This window comes from Brassica napus, chromosome C3, assembly GCF_020379485.1.
Source record: "Brassica napus cultivar Da-Ae chromosome C3, Da-Ae, whole genome shotgun sequence".
NCBI lineage: Eukaryota > Viridiplantae > Streptophyta > Magnoliopsida > Brassicales > Brassicaceae > Brassica > Brassica napus.
The window spans coordinates 4,475,703-4,496,835 of record NC_063446.1 but is presented as its reverse complement, the minus strand read 5'-3'; the positions used below and the strand labels follow the sequence as shown (position 1 = coordinate 4,496,835).

At 33.3% G+C, this 21,133-nt stretch overlaps 3 protein-coding genes across 10 annotated transcripts; 2 read left to right on the top strand and 1 right to left on the bottom strand.

Annotated features, from left to right (window-relative positions):
* Positions 1–6,002: 6,002 nt before the first annotated feature.
* LOC106386558 (NAC domain-containing protein 87-like) lies at positions 6,003–7,972 on the top strand. The gene is made up of 3 exons (XM_013826400.3): positions 6,003–6,414; positions 6,711–6,991; positions 7,213–7,972. The coding sequence occupies exons 1-3, from the start codon at positions 6,213–6,215 to the stop codon at positions 7,738–7,740; spliced, it is 1,011 nt and encodes a 336-aa protein (XP_013681854.2). The 5' UTR covers positions 6,003–6,212; the 3' UTR covers positions 7,741–7,972.
* A 3,993-nt stretch (positions 7,973–11,965) lies between these two features.
* On the bottom strand, positions 11,966–15,099 carry LOC106386555. 2 transcript variants are annotated; one of them, XM_048752043.1, is made up of 7 exons: positions 14,446–15,099; positions 14,317–14,367; positions 14,108–14,159; positions 13,680–13,738; positions 13,459–13,504; positions 13,160–13,280; positions 11,966–12,256 (listed from the first exon to the last, which is right to left on the bottom strand). In XM_048752043.1, exons 1-7 carry the CDS (start codon positions 14,662–14,664, stop codon positions 12,160–12,162), a joined length of 645 nt encoding a protein of 214 aa, XP_048608000.1. In that variant the 5' UTR covers positions 14,665–15,099; the 3' UTR covers positions 11,966–12,159. The 2 variants fall into 2 exon arrangements, with proteins under 2 accessions (XP_048608000.1, XP_022554451.2); XM_022698730.2 differs by lacking the exon at positions 11,966–12,256 and having other exon boundaries at positions 13,156–13,280.
* Positions 15,100–15,213: 114 nt separating this feature from the next.
* Positions 15,214–20,785, top strand: LOC106386554 (general negative regulator of transcription subunit 3-like). 7 transcript variants are annotated; one of them, XM_048752042.1, is made up of 17 exons: positions 15,214–15,464; positions 15,735–15,740; positions 15,838–15,969; positions 16,398–16,535; positions 16,742–16,792; positions 16,997–17,086; positions 17,176–17,322; positions 17,430–17,534; positions 17,686–17,739; positions 17,811–18,470; positions 18,574–18,735; positions 18,948–18,999; positions 19,281–19,402; positions 19,738–19,968; positions 20,048–20,182; positions 20,280–20,464; positions 20,560–20,785. In XM_048752042.1, the coding sequence occupies exons 1-17, from the start codon at positions 15,372–15,374 to the stop codon at positions 20,624–20,626; spliced, it is 2,430 nt and encodes an 809-aa protein (XP_048607999.1). In that variant the 5' UTR covers positions 15,214–15,371; the 3' UTR covers positions 20,627–20,785. The 7 variants fall into 7 exon arrangements, with proteins under 7 accessions (XP_048607999.1, XP_048607998.1, XP_048607997.1 ...); XM_048752041.1 differs by having other exon boundaries at positions 19,702–19,968; XM_048752040.1 differs by having other exon boundaries at positions 18,909–18,999.
* Positions 20,786–21,133: the final 348 nt, after the last annotated feature.

Sequence of the window (21,133 nt, the reverse complement as noted above, 5' to 3'; positions counted from 1 at the left end):
AAGATCACGAGGTGTTAACCCTTTCTAGTTTCTAGGTACGTACGAAGATCTCCAAGGCAAAATCTTATGTTGTTGTTAGCACGTATAAACGCATAGTTTAATCAGCTACGTATATACGTGTTTAGGATATAATGAATACACGTAAATATGTAGTTCCCCAAAGCATATTCTAATCATCTTTATCGACTACTAATAGATACCATGCGTATGTGATCGTTTTGTATAATATTATCGACATGATTTTAGTTGTAACTCAATCAATACATGCAGCATGATATTATCCAAGGTGTTTTAGTATATATATTTACATTTTTTTACCAAAAAAAAATATTTTAATATATATATGTATATATGTATACGTAAAAAAAATGGAGATGTGAAAAAAAAAGGAGATGTGGAACAATAGAACAAGCCACTATCTGATTCCTTTAATGAAATATTATCTGTTGCCTAAAAAAGAACATGTATGCAGAATGGTCTAGTCGGCTAATTGGCTTTTAAACTTTACAAATCAAAATTTAAAACCAGTTAATAAGATAAGATAATCTCTAATTGTATGTTAAATATAATCGATTAAGAACATTATCTTTTTCTCTTTCAAATGACGTACGACGGCGCATCATATTTAATGGTTTAGTGCATATACAGATGGTAGTAGTAAAACATACTCAAATGAACCAGCGGCTTTGGGCTAGTAGTACTTGAGGGGAAAACCTCCAATACGGTATCCGCAGTTCGAATCCCGCTGGTCATCTGGGCTAGGGTTAAATCCCAAGAATACGTGGAGTGCCGTGGGCCTCGCGGGAATAGTCGGTTGACCACGATCGCCAAAAAAAAAAAAAAAAAAACATACTCAAATGATCAAAATATAACTGTCAACATATGTAGATTTGATACATAGTTGATTAAATATATTTTCATCCGCATTTATTTAGTTAAATATGTACGTGCTCTCTTCCTATCACTTTAAACGTGTTAAAAAAATATGATGGGCAGTTGTATGTCATTTGCTGCCAAAAAAATAACGCGTTAAAAAGAATAATAAAATAGTTGTTTACTGCAAAGAAAAACGTGTTAAAAAAATTATTTTTGTTACAAAATAATCGATGTTCTCACTATTCTAAATTTAATTTGACTTCGAATTTTGTGATTAATTACAAAATAGTATCATTTTACTTATTGATTGAACTAAATTATTTAATGATATTTTATATAACCAAAATAAGTTGTATAAAATTTTGTATTATCTTAGTTCATATGCAAAAACCTTAAACATCACTTATACTGAAACAAAGAGAGTATAAGTGTACATAGTGTCTTGTGAATATTCAAATCTTAATTAAAAGATACTTTATGTATCATTTTAAGTGATTTTAAGGTTTTTCCATAAAAATTAAGAAAATACAAATTTCTATGTAATTTATCTTGGTTATATAAAAATTACATTAAATAAAATTAGTTCAATCAATAACAAAAATATAGTATTTTATAACTGGTCAGAAATTTCAAATAACATTAAACTTTCTCTATATATACATAAATTTTGTTATTAATTAGCACTAATTTTTTTACCAAAATGTATACATTAATATCATCTTTGAATATATATATACACACTTTTTATTGAATTTTTCAATAATTCATACACACATGACAATACAAAATAAATATTCAATAATTATTTACATGGTAGCTATCTTAATGTCTAAATATATTTGAATTTGTTAGTTTTATTGTTTTCGATATCATTTTATAAAATCAAATGGTTATACTAGTATACAGATAATTAAAACCAAATTTCAGTATATAGTCGACAAAAATCAACTGCCTTGAATTAGTTTATACCAATCACAGAAATAATAAACAAGTAAATCGTATATATAAAACTTTTTGTTCAATATGACTTTTCTATACTGTACATATTAATAATTTAGATTCATACCAACTAGGCAACAATAACAATAGCATCGATCCTAACTTCTTGTAGCTGCAACATACATATCTGCGGTCTGTCTCAAACTACGAAACAAACAATTTAGGTCTATATTTTATTTAAACTTTCGGATTATTGTTATAATAAGTTCGTCAATTTGATCCACAAGTCCATATATAAACATTTCTTATAAACTAGTGAGATTAGCTTCTAAGATATCCAATATATATAAAAATTGTATATCTATACACATACAGATGCCTCAGAATTAGTGATGGTGGCCATGACTTTGAGCAATGTTGAATGACATCATATTCATCATACATGTGCGACATCATTATACCAACCTTAGAAATAGGAAGGATCATATGTATTATATATGTATATCGCGTACGGAATATTTACAATATGATATGTTTATATTTTTAAAAATGTATGTTTATATTCTTATACTATTTACATATCATTGAAAAACTAAAAGATAATATCTATTTGACAGTATTGGTTTACCTTTATATTTAGTGTATGTAGATCTGATTTTTTTGTTTTACATTTAAAATTTTAGGTAATTACCTTCTCCCCCAGTACATGTGACTTTCTAAACCAAGCAGAGCAGCGAGCAACACATACAATACATAATAATTCATGAGCATAATATATATACACATTGTAAATCATAAACATAAGAAACAATAAGTTTAAAAAGAAAACATAAGAAACAAAAAAACAAGAAATAAATCGTAAACTAAAAAAGAGAGAACTGACGCTTTCTCAAATTCTAATCGGCTTGTGTGGGTCCACGTGGCCCATTAAGATTCGTAGAAAGAGAGAGTGATGACGTAAAAGTTGACGTCAGAGATCCCTCAGCCAATGGTGTGGCTCCTTCGCTTTGCAGTCTCGTCTTCGGTAGCAAAAGTCAACCTTCATCCACAAATTCCACATACATTTTATAAACATCCTTCCACAGGGTCCTCACGTATAAGAAATTAAATAAAAATTATAAAATATAGTGTTAGATTGGTTTATTTATTTTAATCCCCGATTTCGTTCCATATCTTTCGGTTCACATTATATTATTATAAACCGTTTGCAATAAGAATTGTTATTATTATCCAATTTCCTTAATATATGCTCCACATGTGATAACAAACGCGTTTAAGTGAGATAATTACGGGTAAAGGAAACTGAGACAGTTTAAGGTAAAGACAAACAAAGATTCGGACTCTGGTACATACTGTCAAAATTCGTTTAGACTTTACTAACATTTTCGAGACAAATCAGTTATACAAACCAATTTATATATAACATTGTGATTTTTTTTAATAATCACGAAAAAGAGTTTTCCTTATATATGACCATAACTTTGTTTTATAGAAATGGTTTACTTAATAAAAATTAATTTGTCGTTGTTTATATATCTGATGTCACATGTACTACTCTACATCATTTTAATAAATGTCAATGCTGATTAATATATTCGTACATGTTTAACTCCGCCGGTCAATAAAACGAACAAATCAACGAAATATTTTACCACTAAACTATATTAATAATATGAGCTAAGAAGAAAAATATGAATAAATTGGTAAAAATGCTGGAATCAAGTCGGCGGTTTGTTACAGCGTATTGGCTAAGACGACTTTCCAATTTAATCTGAGTTGGCGATGTGTAGATTATTACGTAACTCATATTTAAAAATTATGTGTGTATTTGTGTTAATATTCTCCAGAAGATGATAGTCAGGAAAAATTGATGGATTATAAATGAGTGCACAAATTATACGGCAATATGCAATTATTACTCTTTTTCCAAAAAATAAATTACTGTTCGTGTTGTAACCGTAACTGAGTTCCAAGTTCATGTCGACAGAAAAAAAGAGTTCCAAGTTCATAATAATGGTATACGTATCAGGTTATATGAAGCTCAAGTAAACGAGACCGACCATAGTAAAAAATTGTCTAGAGTCTAGACTAGACTATGCAATATTAATAGCGAGTAAGACATTTTACAGTTAATCTAGTTGGAGATTAGGTGTCATATTTCAAAATTCTATAGGAAATTCCGGTTTGAGGGACCAAGTTTTTTTTGTTATTTTCGAACAATCACAAGAAAACGACGTAATGAAAATTTTCTTCATTATCATAACCAAGAAAAAGTTGATTTTTTTGTAATCAAATACTAGAAACGACAGATTGTGACGAAGCCATGAATACTGAGTCAGCCTCCATGGGCCAAAACAAATTAAATAACTAAGAACGTAGTATTTAAAACATTAATAAAAACAAATGTATGTGCATTTTGTTTAATATTCAGTTTGTAATTAATCAACTTATTAGTTTCTTATTGATTGTTTAGTTGAATTGGTGGGGAGTAGTTCTTGCGGTATACTCTTTCCGTTTCATATTAAGTGTCATTTTAGAGATTTTTTTCGTTATAAAATAAGTGTCGTTTTCGATTTTCAATGCAAAATTTATTTTTCTATTGGTTGAAATATGGTTAGATGTATAGATAATAGTGTTTTTTTATAGGAAATGTACAAAATTAATTGTTTCCTTAATTCGTGTGGCGAAACCTAAAACTACACTTATAATGAAACAAATGGAGTATTACAAAAAGCCATACAACAATTAAATACATAGTAGAATACACAACCTCACTTTTTTTTTCCATTTAGATGATAAATACATATGACCTAATTCATGTTTTGTTTCTGACGTCGACATATATGACCTAATTATAATTTTACAAGAGTAGAGTAGTCCAGTATATTGATATTAATCAGTTTGGATTTAAGATGCTATATTCTATCCAAGTTTGCAAAACATATATATGCAAATCTCAACTTCCATAAGTTATTTTTTTTTAAACTATCTGCTTCGAAAAGTTCAAAAGAAAAATCTCAACTTCGTGGTTGGACGTCCCTTTTATGATATTTTCAGTCAATAACTTGACGACTTGACTAGTTGGTAATTTCATCAACTTAGGAAAAAAGGGTTAGTCCCGACTCATAAAAGGCAAGAAATCTAACATTAATTTTATTTGCTTATTTTAAATGAAAACTAGAACAAGTTATTCTTTGTTTTGTGTGCTATTCTATAAGGGGTTTTTGTTTTTCAAACGTATTAGAATGATATGTTTACACCCAACGAACAACATTATGTTTTTTAAGAAAAAAGAACTAACATTTATAAGTTTTTACATTTCAAAGTTTTTACATTTCAATCTAATATCTTTCACAAATTATAAGCATCTAGTTGATTGATTAAATTATATATAGTCTTTCTTCGGCTTCACTAGAAAGGCTAAAGCGAACACCATATAAAAATGCCACAGCTTTTTGAAGTAGATGAAGCGGTGTTAAACAAGTCAACAATAATCAATTAGCTATATATATTCTCTAATATACACGGAAACAATTACTTTATCCATACAAGTATAATCTTCTCGACTTTATTAAACGATACATTAATGGATACTTATATAAAGAAATTTAAAATTAATAAATAACTCGGTAAATAACTAAATACAAAAGAGGAGATTGCTTAAGGCCTTTTTCTGGAGGACGTTAAACAAATTAATTAAAGACAATCTTTAATCATGGTCCACACATGAAAAAGTTACAACTTATTATACCCAGTTTTAGTGAATTTATTTTCCACACGTTTTTCTGTTTGATACCATTTATTCTACAAGCTTTCTTTCCCACAGTTTCTTGGTTTCAAAACCAGCTGACCCACAGGCATTGCAATAATAAGCCTATAACTAAGAAGAAACTATTAATCACATTTATGGAAATTCATATGAATAGGTTGAAAAAATAATTAGAAGACTATTAATAATATGACTGAGATTAATAATTTATAAAATATATAAAAACAAATAATGATCGAATTGTTGTCTATGTGAAACTTGTTCAACAATTCAGGAAGTTGCTTGGAGTCTACGGATCTTTCAAAATCACCAAAAAGAAGGAAAAGATGAAGAAAGAAACAATAATAATTTTTATTTTTTATTTATTTACAAAGCTCCTCTATTTCCTCTATATAAGCCACTTCTCCACTCTTTCAATACTTTTATTTCTCTGCTTTTAACTGCCCAAAAGATTCTCCAGCTAGCTTTGTCAAAATCATTTTCTTTCTTCATCTCCTTCTTGTGTTTATCTCTCTCTCTGTCTCTCTCTAAATCATCTCATCTATTTTTCTTGATCTCTTGTTCTTGAATCTTTAAACTAAAAAAGAGTGACAAATACACATATATATTGTTACACTGTTATATAGTTATGGCGGTTGTGGTAGAATCAGGCGTGGTGTTGAATCATGGAGGTGATGAGCTTGTGGATTTACCACCTGGATTCAGGTTTCATCCAACAGATGAAGAGATCATATCATCCTACCTCAAAGAGAAGGTTTTAGACAGCCGATTCACGGCTGTGGCCATGGGAGAAGCCGATCTTAACAAGTGTGAGCCCTGGGATTTGCCAAGTAAGTTGTATTCAATAAAAATTTCAATAACCAAAACTCAAAATTCAAAATTCATTTGTTCTTTGACCATTTCAAGTGTGTTCACACATAAAACACATAAGGTTAGCTTCTTGATTAAGATTACCAATTCTTGAATCATATTTCAAAACGAGGCTATACCTTGTTTTTAATCCAATTTTCAAACATCTAAAACCAAGCAGATTATAAGATTTCTTTGACTTTTTAAAACACAAATGAAAGACTTCTTGATTAATATTCTCCTTATTATTTTTTGTGTTTTTTGTTGGTGTGTATAGAGAGGGCAAAGATGGGGGAGAAAGAGTTTTACTTCTTCTGTCAAAGGGACAGGAAGTACCCGACCGGGATGAGGACGAACCGTGCAACCGAATCCGGTTATTGGAAAGCGACCGGGAAGGACAAGGAGATCTTCAAAGGCAAAGGTTGTCTCGTTGGGATGAAGAAAACACTTGTGTTTTATAGAGGACGAGCTCCACGAGGTGAAAAGACTAATTGGGTCATGCATGAGTATCGTCTTGAAGGCATATATTCTTACCACAATCTCCCCAAAACCGCAAGGGTAAGTTTATATAAAACTAAGACCTTATATTCTCATTTTTAGTATTAGTTTTCTTAAACCAAAAGTATGTTAAATTTGGTTGAAATTTTGTCCTTTTCAATAAATTTGATTGATATATCCAATCCATGATTGAGTTCCAAGCGTCAGAAAATAAAAGATTAATTGAATCCAAACTCATAACCAAACCTAATCTCTTTGTTTGTTTGTAATCTTGATTACAGGACGACTGGGTCGTGTGTAGGGTTTTTCACAAGAACAATCCTTCCACTACAACTCAACAAATGACGAGAATACCCATGGAAGATCTCGCAAGAACGGATTCTCTAGAAAACATTGATCATTTCCTAGACTTCTCATCTCTTCCTCCTCTCATAGATCCGAGTTTCACGGGTCAACTCAACTTCAAACCCATCAACCCTCCAACATACGACATCTCATCACCAATCCAACCACACCACTTCAACTCTAGTTACCAACCAATCTTTAACCACCAGGGCTTTGGTTCTGCTTCTGGTTCCGGCTCTACGTACAACAACAATAACAACAACAAGGAGATGGTCAAGATGGAGCAGTCTCTTGTTAGTGTATCTCAAGAGACATGCCTAAGCTCAGATGTCAATGCGACCACGACCGCAGAGGTGTCTTCGGGTCCGGCAATGAAGCAAGAGATGAGTATGATGGGAATGGTGAATGGTAGCAAGTCTTACGAAGATCTATGTGACTTGAGGGGGATCTTATGGGACTACTGAATAATTTTACTTAGTTTGGGAGAATTATAGTTATTTTATTATTTAATTGTGGTGAAAGAGTATATTTGTTAGTAGTTAATACATATACATGTAGGATTTACTAGGGGATTTATCCTTATGTTCGCTTCATTATTCAGTTGATTGGTTAATTAGGGGTTGTGATTGATAGGTAATACATATCAATGTACACTATATTATACATATAATTTCATATATATATTATCTTTGTAGAGTTTTGGCTACCCAAGATTTACGATCTATAGCCTAGCGTTGTTACTTCAATTCGATATACTCAGACAAGTTCAAACTCATATTCTAAAGTTCACATATAAAAAAACCCCATAAATCAATAACTTCGTGAATTTTAGGTCTTTGTGTTAACAGTTTATACAACGCAAGATAATACAATTGCATCATTTATGTTAATAGATGTTAATAAATTGTATTCAGTACCATTTGCATCACTTTTAATCACTTAACCATCAACATAATGTTTATTGATAAATTAATATTAGTAGTGATTTACTTTATCTTCTTGTTTGTGAATTAAGATATTGAAAAATGCATATTGATGGAATTTGAATAAATCTCACAGAGAGGAAAGAAACACAGCTCATGAAGCATGTGAATGTTTCCCGAATCTGGGCAGCATATTAGCCTTGTCATATGCACAATAAATTAGATTATTATGACACTATCTATTAATATAGTATCATTCATTTACTATATTAAAAACATTTCAACTAAGAACAGTGATTTATGATATGTGTTTCTTGTGTAAATACAATTCCAGATCCCTAAGTCTTGTGTCTTAAGGAACTTGGTTAATACATCAATCACATTACGTTTTCCTACTAAATATTTTAATAACTGGAAGTTTCTCGTACGTTTCATATCATTTTTTCAGCACTTGTGATAACATCTGTTAATATCGTAAATACATATCTTTCGTTCTTTCCTCAATACATTTAAATAGTATCTTAAGGAATTTTTTTTCTTGGGTCCCGAAGCACAAAGCTTGTCTTTACATAGTAGAATAATATATAGCTGCAGATCTGTGTTTAAGATTTGGCAGCAGATCTGTTTTTTTGGTTAAATGTACTACAGTATATATATAATATTCTTTGAATTGAATTCTTGATATTTTAATATACAAAACGACAGAGATATACATTTTTCATAGAAGATGCACCAATTTGAAAAGCACCAAAGAAACAACCTGTTGTATATACATAATGCCATGCTACTACATCCTATTTTAAGTTTCCTTCATCTATAGTTTCTTCGTATCTTTGATATTTTCAATGCACTTATTACCATAATGTCCAAAAAAGTTTCAAACGTTCATATGTATTTAGATAATTATCTAGGCGACTAAAATAATTAAAAACTCGATTAACCGTACACAAATAAATGATGCCTCTAGTTCAATGTACTAGTACTATGATTGTTTGGAAATAAGCGTGTGAGTCTTTTCCACCTCAAAATCAGGACATGAATCTCATTAATTATTTTGTTGAATTTTGGACATAAACTTAATCATAAAAAATGATGCAAGTATAAACCTAATTATAATTGTATACAACAAAACTCTATACTATGGATACTTCTGCCACATAGAATCATTTCTCGTTTTTATTATTTATAGATTCTTCATTTTCTCCACTATTATAAAGTCTTCTTCATGTTGACAAAATATATAGATATTAAGTTTTCTTTCCTCGGAAGAGGTTAAGTGGAATATCTCTTCTTTTTAATTATTAGTAGATTACTTGGTTTATATATATCATATGCTATTCTTTATTAATGAAATTATCATATGAGGAATCGATTTATATATGAATGAAATAGTAATTTTGGGGAAAAAGAAAGAAAAAAAAAAGAAAGAAAGAAAGAAATACTTGGTTTATATATCATACTTGGTCTATATATCATCTAATCTATTAAAAGGAGAGTACAAAATTAGATTACCCCTTCATTTTTCACTATATTTACAATGTCATGCCATTGATGTATTAAATGAAGCTATATTTATGGATATTTTGTCTTTTCCTATTTTACTAAATCATTTCCTAAATAAATTTCACCTAAAATTTTGTGTTTAATATATTTCCTAAAATGATTCAGCTAGATTTTAGAAAAAAAATCGAATTTATAAATGATTTTTAATAATATTATGTAATATTTTCCTAATATCATATAATTTTCACACATTTAGCTTGTAAGGTCTAAAATATATGTATTTTGAATATTCCAAGATGTATGTTTAACCATTAAGGTTACCATTAATTATTTTCAAAAATAAAATCTATACATGTTAAGAATTAAATATTTTGAATTACTTGTACAATAATATGGATTATTTATAATCAAATATTTATTTTTAGTCTATCTAAATCTTGCCTAAAATATATATATTTCAAATATTTCTAAAATATATTTAACCATTTCAGTTACTATTAATTATTTTCAACAAAAGAATCTATTTATATTAATGTTTATAATTAAATATTATTTTCTAATGTACAAATTTTTTGCCACATGGCCTATATCTAATCAAAATATTTAAAATATTATTACATTTGTGAAACGATTTCGTGTTAAAAAATATTACTTAAATATATCAATGAGTCAATATTTGTTAAAGATTTAGTATATCGCACAAATCAATATTTTTTTTGCAGCATGTAAACTATTTAACTATTGTGTTTATAAACATTTTAAAATATGATAAATGTTTAAAATATTAAATAATAAATATTTAAATAATATTCATGTATATAAAATGAAAATAAGTACCCGCACGGGCGTGCGGGTCAAGCTCTAGTATTCTTTATGATACTTGGTTTATTAGTAGATTATACTTGGTATGCTATTCTTTATGAATGAAATTATCATATGAGGAATCGATTTATAAACGAATGAAATAGTAATTTTGGGGGAAAAAGAAAGAAAGAAAGAAATAAATAAATAAAAATAAAAATAAAAAAAAGATGCATGAATATGAGCATTATCTGAGTGCGCATAATTACGGAACTTTCCATTTAAAGCGAAGCTTTTTGATCGATACCTGCAGCAAAAGCTAACCGTTCTCTTTTCCCTTTTTTTTTTGGGTTTCTAGATGATATGATCTTTAATCTTTATCACCTTCTCCCGTCTCTTTCTTTTTCCGTTTTCTTCCAATTTATATTGTTATCTACATTAAACAATTTACTATTATAAGTACAATCAATTTGTCTTCAGGAAGGTATATACATTGAATTAGAATCTTTTCTTGTCATGATGAACACTGAACTTGATTGGTGATTGTAGTTTAATAGTTTGTGTCAGTTCTATTTTCTGTCCTCACCTGAATTCAAGACACTAGAAAAACAAGTGCGAATTTCTACCAATTTTTTTAAACTACATAATAATTCAACCTTTTCATATATAAAATTAATAGATTAATGTAACATTTTCTATAAATCACACAATAATAATACAACCTAGTACTAAGTACTCGATCAAAAATATAATTAAATAGCGTACTATGTTGTTAAGGAGATTTGACGGTCACAAAACAGCTTTGTCTACCTTTTCGTGATTCAAACCTCGTACCATTCGAAACATGTTTTTTACTTAGTCCAAATCGGTTATAATTGATGATTAGAACTGATTTTCTATTATGTCTTTTGCAATTTCTCAGAAAGTTTTTTAACAGCTGATTTGTTATATCACATACGTTTCATATTTGTAAGATTCTTCTGTAAAAAGCAAGAATCACTACAGACGAGAAACATTTCAGTATGTCGCTTTTGTAGTGGGATCAGCAGGTTAGACAGCAAGTAACAGCTATGCCATGTGCTTATGGCTCATGGATTTGACAAGATGAGGCATAACACTAAGATATTGGGCAGATATGAAGTCCATGGGCCTTGGCAGATGGATCCGCTAAAATGCGTAAAAATAAACTTACGTTAATGCTTACACTAGGCTTCATTGTCTCTGCCAAGTGATGCTTAAATTTGTAATCCAAACAAATGCTTCCTAGCTTTTGCCATCTAGATTTCTGCAGTTTTCCAGCGATTATAAGAGCTCAAAACAGCTGTTACGAGTCTAACTGAATCGTTGTCTTAGTTTTGACTAAATCTTGGCGTGCTTTACTTTTCAGCTTGACTGTTCTTTTGCTTGTGTTTCACTGCATATAATCAAAAATTTCATTTATGGATTCTCACTATACTCTGCATAATCAAGAATTTCATTTATTTATTAATATCGATTACAATCATGAACTCCGAGACATGTTGCTAGATGTGGAAAGATCTAGTAAGAGAAAACCTCCTATCTAAGAAGTCTCCATGGTAATCTAGTAAGAGATTGACTAGATTGTGTTTTCCCAAGTGACTCAAACCCATCACTGCTATGTTTGCTCAAATACCATTAGAGCAGCCGTTGATAGTGCCTGAGACGCTGCACCTGGCTCCGAGATCTCTCAAAACAAGTCGCACAGATATGGAACCAGAGCCGATTGGTAGATCTTGCAACCAAATAATAGCAGATTAGGAGAAGAATCAAGACATGTGAAAAGCTCAGCTGCTGTTCAAATATAACGTTCTCATATCCTACTCAACTGTATTAGGCTAATCTATGACTCTTATACGGTCTATCGTAAGTTTAAACATACGTTTATTCCCTATAGTGATTTAGCATGCCAATTATAACAAGAAGAGTGAATCTTCAGATACTTTGTTAAAGAAACAAAAAAAAAAGTAACATTTTTCAATCTAAATCAAAAACTAAAACCTAGAACAAGAATCTAAGCCTAATCTTTCGAAAACACATAATTTGGGGGGGTGTTAAAGCTCGCAAAAGCCATCACAGCGCCGAGCTCAGGCAGCAAGCAGTCTTCATCGCTGAAAACAAAGGGTGAATTAAGGATAACGCATCGAGACCTTTCCATCACCGGAGCCGCCGACCATACATTCTTTTATAGAAGTATACGGGGTTGCTCACACGGTGACGATCGGAAAAGATGGAAGCCCCTAAGCCGTTTTTCTCAGCTCAGATAAGATCAAGTAGTTTTGAAGCTTAGAGTTGGCGGCTTGCTCTATATTTATAATCCCTTTGGGCAAAACCCTAATACTAGCTGAAATTCCGAGACTACCCTCGTATAAAGAGATATATAACAAAACAGAGCCAAAAACTATTATAATAATAATAATGTTAATAAACCCCATAACTTCTGAAATAACACAAATGACCCCTGAATTACAAAAACAGTAAACCCCCTTGCCTAAGATTAAGCTTTCTTTTAGCACTAGAGAGTTGTATAGAATACTAGAAGAATTTACATAAGAATCTCCTTCTTTAAGAAAAGAATTGACATACAAAATGGAGAAAGAAAATGAGCAAAAAGAGAAAGCTGTGGTGTGTGTTTTACAGAGATGATGCTGTAGACTTGTGCATTTTGTGATTCTCCTCTGCCTGCGGTGGCTGAGATGAAAGGACTGCTGCTTGGTATGAAGATGAAGCCAGCTGTGCCAGCGCCGGTACAGTGCCACCTGCAAACATTGTCCAAAAGAGAGAAGTAGCATTCAAGATTTAGGTGCTTATTGCTGACACAAAACTAGAGATAACATTAAATGTAAAGACAAGTTTCATTCTTCTCGTATTTAATATAATTTTCAAAATATCAAAAAGAGGACTTTATGTTATACGGAGGAGAAGAAAAACTCAAACCTGCTAGTCCAGCACAGGCAGACGAAAGAACTATAACAGGCGGTGCCTGCATAGAAACGGAAATGAAAATTCATTAGTTTCATCAGAGTATAGATTAGGATTACACAATTTAATGGTCATTTCTGCAAATGATTTTTGCATGTAACCAAGAAAAGAGACAAAGCATGATGAAAGGAAGAGATCATTAAGAAGAAAAGTCTGCATCTTTGATGATAACTTACCCCAACAAGAAAGTGTAACCACATGGGTCCTTTTATCCACTTGCGTACAATTGGCATCACTGCGTCAAATAAAAAGAGCTTTTCAATCAAGCCAAACAGACTCTTCTGAGGAAGCTTTAAAATCTAACTGCTATCACTAGAGTCTATAACTAACACATAACTAGATAACAAATACTAATAATAGAAATGCTGATTGTCACAGAACTGAGGCAGAATCTAACACAATCGAACATCATAAACACTCAGACCCTTTCCTTGGAGCAAACTATTAATCTTAAATGACTAAGTCCATCTCATTAGAAGACTCCTAAAGTGCCCTCATAAAAGAAGAAAAGAACAAAAAACTTCAAGAGTTGGAAGACATGGTCACAAGAAGATATTAATTCAGACAAACAAGAGACATAAAGTCAAGAGAAGCTCCTTCATACCATGGTTAAACCCAATGAATGCACTTGCAGTACCACCAACAGCTGATCCAATCTAAAGATCATATAAAAAGCAAAGCTTCAGAACTTACAGAGACAAAAAGGAAAGTTTAAGTTTTTAACGACAAAGGACCAAACTTTTTTTACAATTGCAGCAAAGCTATAGTTAGTTAGAGACTAAAAGAGTCGGAACTTGACGAAACAAAACTTACCATAGAAAAGCTGTCCCTGATGAACGGAGACACAGTCCATTCACTCGTTTCCTGAAATCAAATCAAATTCATTAATTATCTGCAATAGAGATCTGTGTAATAGAGATTGATGCTGGACGCGGAAAATACCAAAGTTTTTGTAAGTGGGCCTGCGCAATGGTGGCATCTGATATCGTTATCATGCCCTGAATCCACCATTCTTCGTAGGATGAAGAGGAAGAAGAAGAAGAAGAAGAAGAAGAGTCTGAGAATCTGTTTTCGGGTCGTGAGGGGTTTATGCTCTGTTTTGCTTCTTCCTCTGTTTTTGGACAAGACGAAGTCCACCGATATTAGGCGCAAATACGGCATCGTTTCTGAGTAAAAAGGAGGACAATGTCATGTTTCGTCCCTGGAAGTTTTGTCGAATTTTAGTTTTACCCACAATAATTTTGCTGGCCCACCTAAGCGTTAATCGAATTCACATGAAAGAAAAAAAATACAAACCTTTTTCATTAAATATGCTGTTATTTTTTGAAATATATATTTTTGAAAAAAATATGCTGTTATTATGTATGGGTTGTTGTTAAACTTTTGCTTTGTTTTGTTCATATTTTTTTTAAGTCATTAAACATCCCATGAAAGTGTTTGAGTACATCATAAAATAAAATAAAAAAACTAATTTCTAATATTTTTCATAAATCATCAGTAATTTATTCAAGAAACATGGCTATAGAAGACTTCTTCACATTTGTGGGAAAGTTGAGTTCTCTAGTGAATAATTGAAAAGAACAAAAACCGAGGGTGCAATTCAGAAAGAAATAAAAATAAGAGGGGCAATTAGGATAATAAAAAAGCCCACTAATAACTTATAAATTGGGCCGTCAATATCTAACACGTATACTTCAACTCTTTCTTATTATTATTACATCATCCTTTACCATCCAATCAATTCATCGATAGTGTTACACAATCATCATCGTCTTCTTCCTCCCCTTTTCTCAGAAAGCGAAAACCCTAATCCTATTCACACCAATCAAATCAGAGGAAACCCTAATTCCTTCTCTGGCTGAGCTGTAATGGGAGCGAGTCGGAAGCTACAAGGCGAGATAGATCGGGTGCTGAAGAAGGTTCAAGAAGGTGTCGATGTCTTCGACAGCATCTGGAACAAGGTAGAGCCTTCCCCTTGGGCCTCGATCACCTCATATCGTTTTATATTTGAATTCGAATGATATGGATAATGCAGGACGATCTATAGTATTCTTATTCATCAACATTGATATTAGAATTGAGTTTACTGAAGCAGTGAGTGTGTGAGGTGATTTTAAAGCAAAGGAATGATTTTGACGCGAATTGAAACATTATTTTTTGTTTGTTTGTGAGTAAAGTGTTTTGGTCAGTGGAACTCAAAATGGGAGCTCCATGTTTGTTGTTTTATGCAGTGGAATGTGAGCAGAGTGTTTGTTTTCGACACGCAGAATAAAGTTTTATTACTTGGACAGAGGACAAACCAACCAACCCGGGCTCTTTTTTGGTGTGTTTCAGGTATATGATACGGATAATGTTAACCAAAAGGAAAAGTTTGAGGCTGACTTGAAGAAGGAGATCAAGAAGCTGCAGCGGTATAGGGACCAGATCAAGACTTGGATTCAGTCTAGTGAGATCAAAGATAAAAAAGTCAGTGCTCTTCTTCTTCTTCTTCGATGTTTTTTTTTTAAAAAAGATTAATGAGGTCTCTTGCATTCTCTTAGACTGCACTTCCGAACCATAATCTGTCTCTGTGGTTTAGTTTTCTCTCTGCTATAAAGTTACATTGTGATGATTTCAATCAGATCATCATCTTATCATCGCATAACTAAAGCTTCTTTCCTAGCCATTAAAGAAAAACTCCGACTTTCATTCTTTTTGGGTAGGGTGCTTTGGGAGTGGGTTGGTTTTGTCTGTCATACTCTTAGTTACCCTCTAGATAGTTTCATATAGCCGAAAGGAGTATCTTTTTTCTCTATTACTCACTTTTACATACCGGACATGTTTCTATATTGAAGGAATCTTATAACCCGTTAGTTCTAGACTCAACTGAGCTGATTGTCTGTCATATGATATAGGTCAGTGCATCATATGAGCAATCCCTGGTTGACGCTCGGAAGCTCATTGAGCGAGAAATGGAGAGGTTTAAAATATGTGAGAAAGAGACCAAGACAAAAGCATTCTCTAAGGAAGGGCTGGGTCAGCAACCTAAAACTGTAAGATTTTCTCCAAAGCGTTTTGTTTCCTTCATATAAAATGAATGTGATATTTAAGTGCCTGTAGATATTAACAATTTTTTCTTCTAACAACGTCACTGAGTTACTATGAAATCTGATGGAACTACTTTGGGTGGATTTACAATATTACTTAAACCTCTTTTTGGTAGTCAGGCTACTGATTGTTTCGGCTTCATGTCTAATAGGACCCAAAAGAGAAAGCAAAGTCAGAGACAAGAGATTGGTTGAACAATGTGGTAAGTTACTGGCGACTCCATGCTTAATTGCTGATTCTTGAACCCCTTAACAGAAACGTCAAAGCAAATTTATGTTAGTGGTTTTTATCAAACCCCTAGGCTAATAAGGTTGATGTGCCAGGGAAACTAGGTGGAGAGGTCCTTCCGGATCATCGTAAATAATTTCTGTAGCTGATTTACTACTCATTCTCCTGCTTTTGATAGGTGAGCGAACTCGAGTCGCAGATTGATAGCTTTGAAGCTGAGTTGGAAGGACTATCTGTCAAAAAAGGGAAGTCAAGGCCGCCCAGATTGGTAAGCTCTGTAAAATTTTCATCGGTATGCTAATGATATAGTTCCTTCCTTGTGGTACATTTTGTCAAATTGTTTGTTTTCTTTTTCAGACACATCTTGAGACATCTATCACAAGACACAAGGATCACATAATAAAGTTGGAATTGATATTAAGGCTTCTGGACAATGATGAATTAAGTCCAGAACAAGTAAATGACGTCAAAGATTTTCTGGATGATTATGTTGAACGAAATCAGGTCTGCGTCATCTATAACCTGGAATATTTTGCTTAGACGTTTGTTCATATGATTTACTGTGGGTTTCCAATTTTATCAGTAGGCTAATATTCTCCTGGATTATGTAGGATGATTTTGACGAATTCAGTGATGTTGATGAGCTCTATAGCACGTTGCCACTAGATGAGGTGGAGGGTCTTGAAGATCTAGTTACTGCTGGCCCCCTCGTCAAGGTAACTTTTTCTTTCAAATTTTCTATTTGCTTTCTCTCTCTGTGGAAACATGAAATGCTGTATCCGTCACAAATTCAGGAATCTTTTTGAAAGGGATAAATTCAGTACATTTGGCGTTATATTAGCAGTAACACGACTTAAATTTTTTCAGGGTACTCCTCTGAGCATGAAGAGTTCTGTGGCAGCGTCAGCATCTCAAGTTCGGGTAAGTATTGCTATATCCTTTTGTTTGAAGAACTTTTTGTTTATGTTTCTTTATTTTTGACTTTGTTTCAGAGCATAAGTCTGCCAACACACCATCAGAGTAGTTCTCAAGAGAAGACTGACGATACAACTTTACCGGATAGCAATTCTGACACACTTCCAAAAACCCCTCCCCAAAAGAATGGGGCCCTTCACTCAGCACCATCAACACCCCTTGGGGAACGTCCAAGTTTTAATGCGCCCGTCAGTAGTGTTCCAAATGCACCAGTTGCTTTATCAACTTCCATTCCTGTTCAGACTTCCACAGAAAGCATGGGAAGTTTGTCTCCAGTGGCGGCCAAGGAAGAAGATGCAACAACCTTGCCTTCCCGTAAACCAACCTCATCTGTTGCTGATGCTCCACCGAGGGGCATTGGTAGAGTTAATATCCCCACCCAGCCCCAACTAAGTCAGCCTTTGTCTCCAAGTCCAGCTAACGGAGCTCGCGTGAGTGCTACTTCAGCAGCTGAAGTTGCAAAGAGAAATATAATGGGAGTTGAGAGCAATGTCCAACCTCTAACCTCTCCGCTCAGCAAAATGGTATTACCACCAGCTGCGAAGGGTAATGATGGAACTGTCTCTGATAGTAACCCTGGTGATGTTGGGGCAAGCATCGGTAGAGCTTATTCACCGTCTATTGTATCTGGTTCGCAGTGGAGGCCTGGGAGTCCCTTTCAGAGTCAGAATGAAACGGTGCGTGTTTTGAATTCGACTATAATACCAAGGATCTATAGGACCTTTGCACTATATAAGTTGTTAGTCTGAACAATGTTATGGTTTGTGGTTTCACTTCTAGGTCCGTGGAAGAACTGAAATAGCACCAGATCAAAGGGAGAAATTCTTACAGCGGTACCAGCAAGTACAACAAGGCCATGGTAACCTCTTAGGCATGGCTTCTCTATCCGGAGGAAACGAGAAGCAGTTTTCTTCGCAACAGCAAAATCCGCTTTTACAGCAGGTAGCGTTTTTTTTTTGTAGATTGTGTACTTGCCAGGTCTTGAGCGCGATTATTTTAAATTTTGTGGTACAATCACATGATTTATGAAATATTGCATCATAAGAAGAGATTGTCTGTTCTATTCTATTTATTAGAGCTCTGCCATCTCTACTCATGGTGGCTCGGGAATTCAGGCACCAGGGTTTAATGTCATGAGTTCTGCCTCCTTACAGCACTCGTCAAATGCCATGTCTCAACAATTTGGTCAGCAGCCTTCTGTTGCAGGTAAATATCACTGTTTGGATATCTCACTTGTTTATGGTATGATTGTCAATAGACACTATTTCTGCGTATATTAACTAACATATGTGGCAAAATCTAAGATTCATATTATTCGATTATAATCATTCTTTGTGTAGTTGAACTTGAACTCCAATGTGAAGGGGTTCTATTCAACGCCTCGTGGCAGTTACTTAAATCGTAGAGTTGTTAGAACTTAGTTTTTGGTTTCAAGTTTTGAAAATGCAAACGAAAAAGTAAGAGTCATGGTATTGATGTTTGTGCAGATGTCGATCATGCCAGAAATGATGAGCAGCTGCAACAAAACTTACCTGATGATTCAACTTCCATAGCAGCTTCAAAAACTATTCCAAACGAGGATGATTCTAAAGGTCTATTTGATAATCCGGTAAGCATGACCTGTGCTAACATTTATTAGTCGTGAGTATCTCTTTGATATACGCTTTCCATCAGGAAGATTGTACCGACAAGTTTAAAAAATGAATAAAACTATATTGTCCGTCTCTGTTGGTGTTGGTGAGTGTTTTGATTTTTCATTCCTTCGCTTAAACTTCACATATGCAATTCACTAGTGAATGTGGTCTATTATGGAGACACCTAATAGCAATAGCTGTATTCTAAACCAAACAACTATCTAAGGCTGGCCTCTTATCCTACCTACTCTGTGTCTTTTTATCGTATCTACAGTCGGGAATGCCCAGCTACATGTTGGATCAAGTACAGGTAACTAGGGACGGCCCTGATTTCTCTCCTGGACAACCCATACAACCCGGCCAACCTTCAAGTAGCCACGGGGTCATAGGACGTAGAAGTAACTCTGAACTAGGAGCTATTGGTGACCCTTCAGCTTTAGGGCCAATGAACGATCAGATGCACAATCTCCAGATGCTTGAAGCTGCTTTCTACAGACTTCCTCAACCCAAAGATTCAGAACGTCCTCGACCCTATACTCCGGTACACCATTCTTCTGAATTCACTTTTGACCTCTTCACTTGATAAGATTCTCTTAAAAATGCGATATGTGTTTGAACAGAGGAACCCAGCAATCACACCTCAATCATTTCCCCAAACACAAGCGCCAATTGTAAGCAACCCTTTGTTCTGGGAACGTTTAGGCAGCGATGCTTTTGGAACCGAGCCTTTGTTCTTTGCATTTTACTATCAGCAGGTATCAAAAACTCAACCCTCCATCTTTTGTTTATCAGAACATTTCTTCCATCAGCCTTTTCGGTTAAGTGTTGCTTTTGTTTCATGGGTTTGCTTAGAACTCGTATCAGCAGTATCTAGCGGCAAAAGAGCTGAAGAAACAGTCATGGAGATACCACAGAAAGTTCAACACATGGTTTCAGAGACACAAGGAGCCAACGATTGCAACTGACGAGTATGAACAAGGAGCCTATGTATACTTTGATTTCCAAACCCCAAAAGACGAGAATCGAGATGGAGGATGGTAATGATTTGATTCTTGTTTTTGATCATCGTCTTCTTTTCTAAGTCGCTAAAGATGATAATGTTTTTTTTTTCCTTTATGAAAACTCTGTGTAGGGTTCAAAGGATCAAAAACGAGTTCACGTTTGAATACAGTTATCTTGAAGATGAACTCGCCGTATAGATAAGATAAGAGGGAGAGAGATATGTTTTCTATGTATATTCTCTCGCAAGTGTTATTTCCTGAGTTTGTACTCATTTCTTTTCAGTACCTTTTTAATTACAGAAGCATAAACATTGACCAAAGAAACAGTTTGTTTCTAGTAATCTGTTTTTTTTCTAAGTAATATGTTTTTTAAAAACCGTAATCATTTGAGGAGTGCACCATTAGCAACAATGACTTGCATGTTGATCCACTCACCACCACTACAGAAGCGATGTCTCTGGCATCACCAAGCCTACACATATGGAATGATTCAAAACTCGGTTGATATACCTTTCCAATTAATTGCTTATGAAAGCGAAATGGCCTAACTTTTTCTTTCAATTGAGAAATTAATATTCGGTTAACATTGGACTCGAGGGGTTATACAATAAATTTATTTTTAATATATAGTCTTTTCAAAGAAACAAGGGAAATAAAATCAAATAAAAATCTTCACCAAATATATGCCAAAGTTTTTTCTCTTTT

Coding starts and splice junctions, on each gene's coding strand:
- LOC106386558 (XM_013826400.3), top strand. CDS start 6,213: ATGGCGGTTGTGGTAGAATCAGGCGTGGTGTTGAATCATGGAGGTGAT. Junction 6,415..6,710: donor TGAGCCCTGGGATTTGCCAA/GTAAGTTGTATT, acceptor TGGTGTGTATAG/AGAGGGCAAAGATGGGGGAG. Junction 6,992..7,212: donor ATCTCCCCAAAACCGCAAGG/GTAAGTTTATAT, acceptor TCTTGATTACAG/GACGACTGGGTCGTGTGTAG.
- LOC106386555 (XM_048752043.1), bottom strand. CDS start 14,664: ATGCCGTATTTGCGCCTAATATCGGTGGACTTCGTCTTGTCCAAAAAC. Junction 14,368..14,445: donor GCCCACTTACAAAAACTTTG/GTATTTTCCGCG, acceptor ATTTGATTTCAG/GAAACGAGTGAATGGACTGT. Junction 13,739..14,107: donor ATTCATTGGGTTTAACCATG/GTATGAAGGAGC, acceptor TATTTGACGCAG/TGATGCCAATTGTACGCAAG.
- LOC106386554 (XM_013826393.3), top strand. CDS start 15,372: ATGGGAGCGAGTCGGAAGCTACAAGGCGAGATAGATCGGGTGCTGAAG. Junction 18,471..18,573: donor TTCAGAGTCAGAATGAAACG/GTGCGTGTTTTG, acceptor TTTCACTTCTAG/GTCCGTGGAAGAACTGAAAT. Junction 18,736..18,869: donor AAAATCCGCTTTTACAGCAG/GTAGCGTTTTTT, acceptor TCTATTTATTAG/AGCTCTGCCATCTCTACTCA.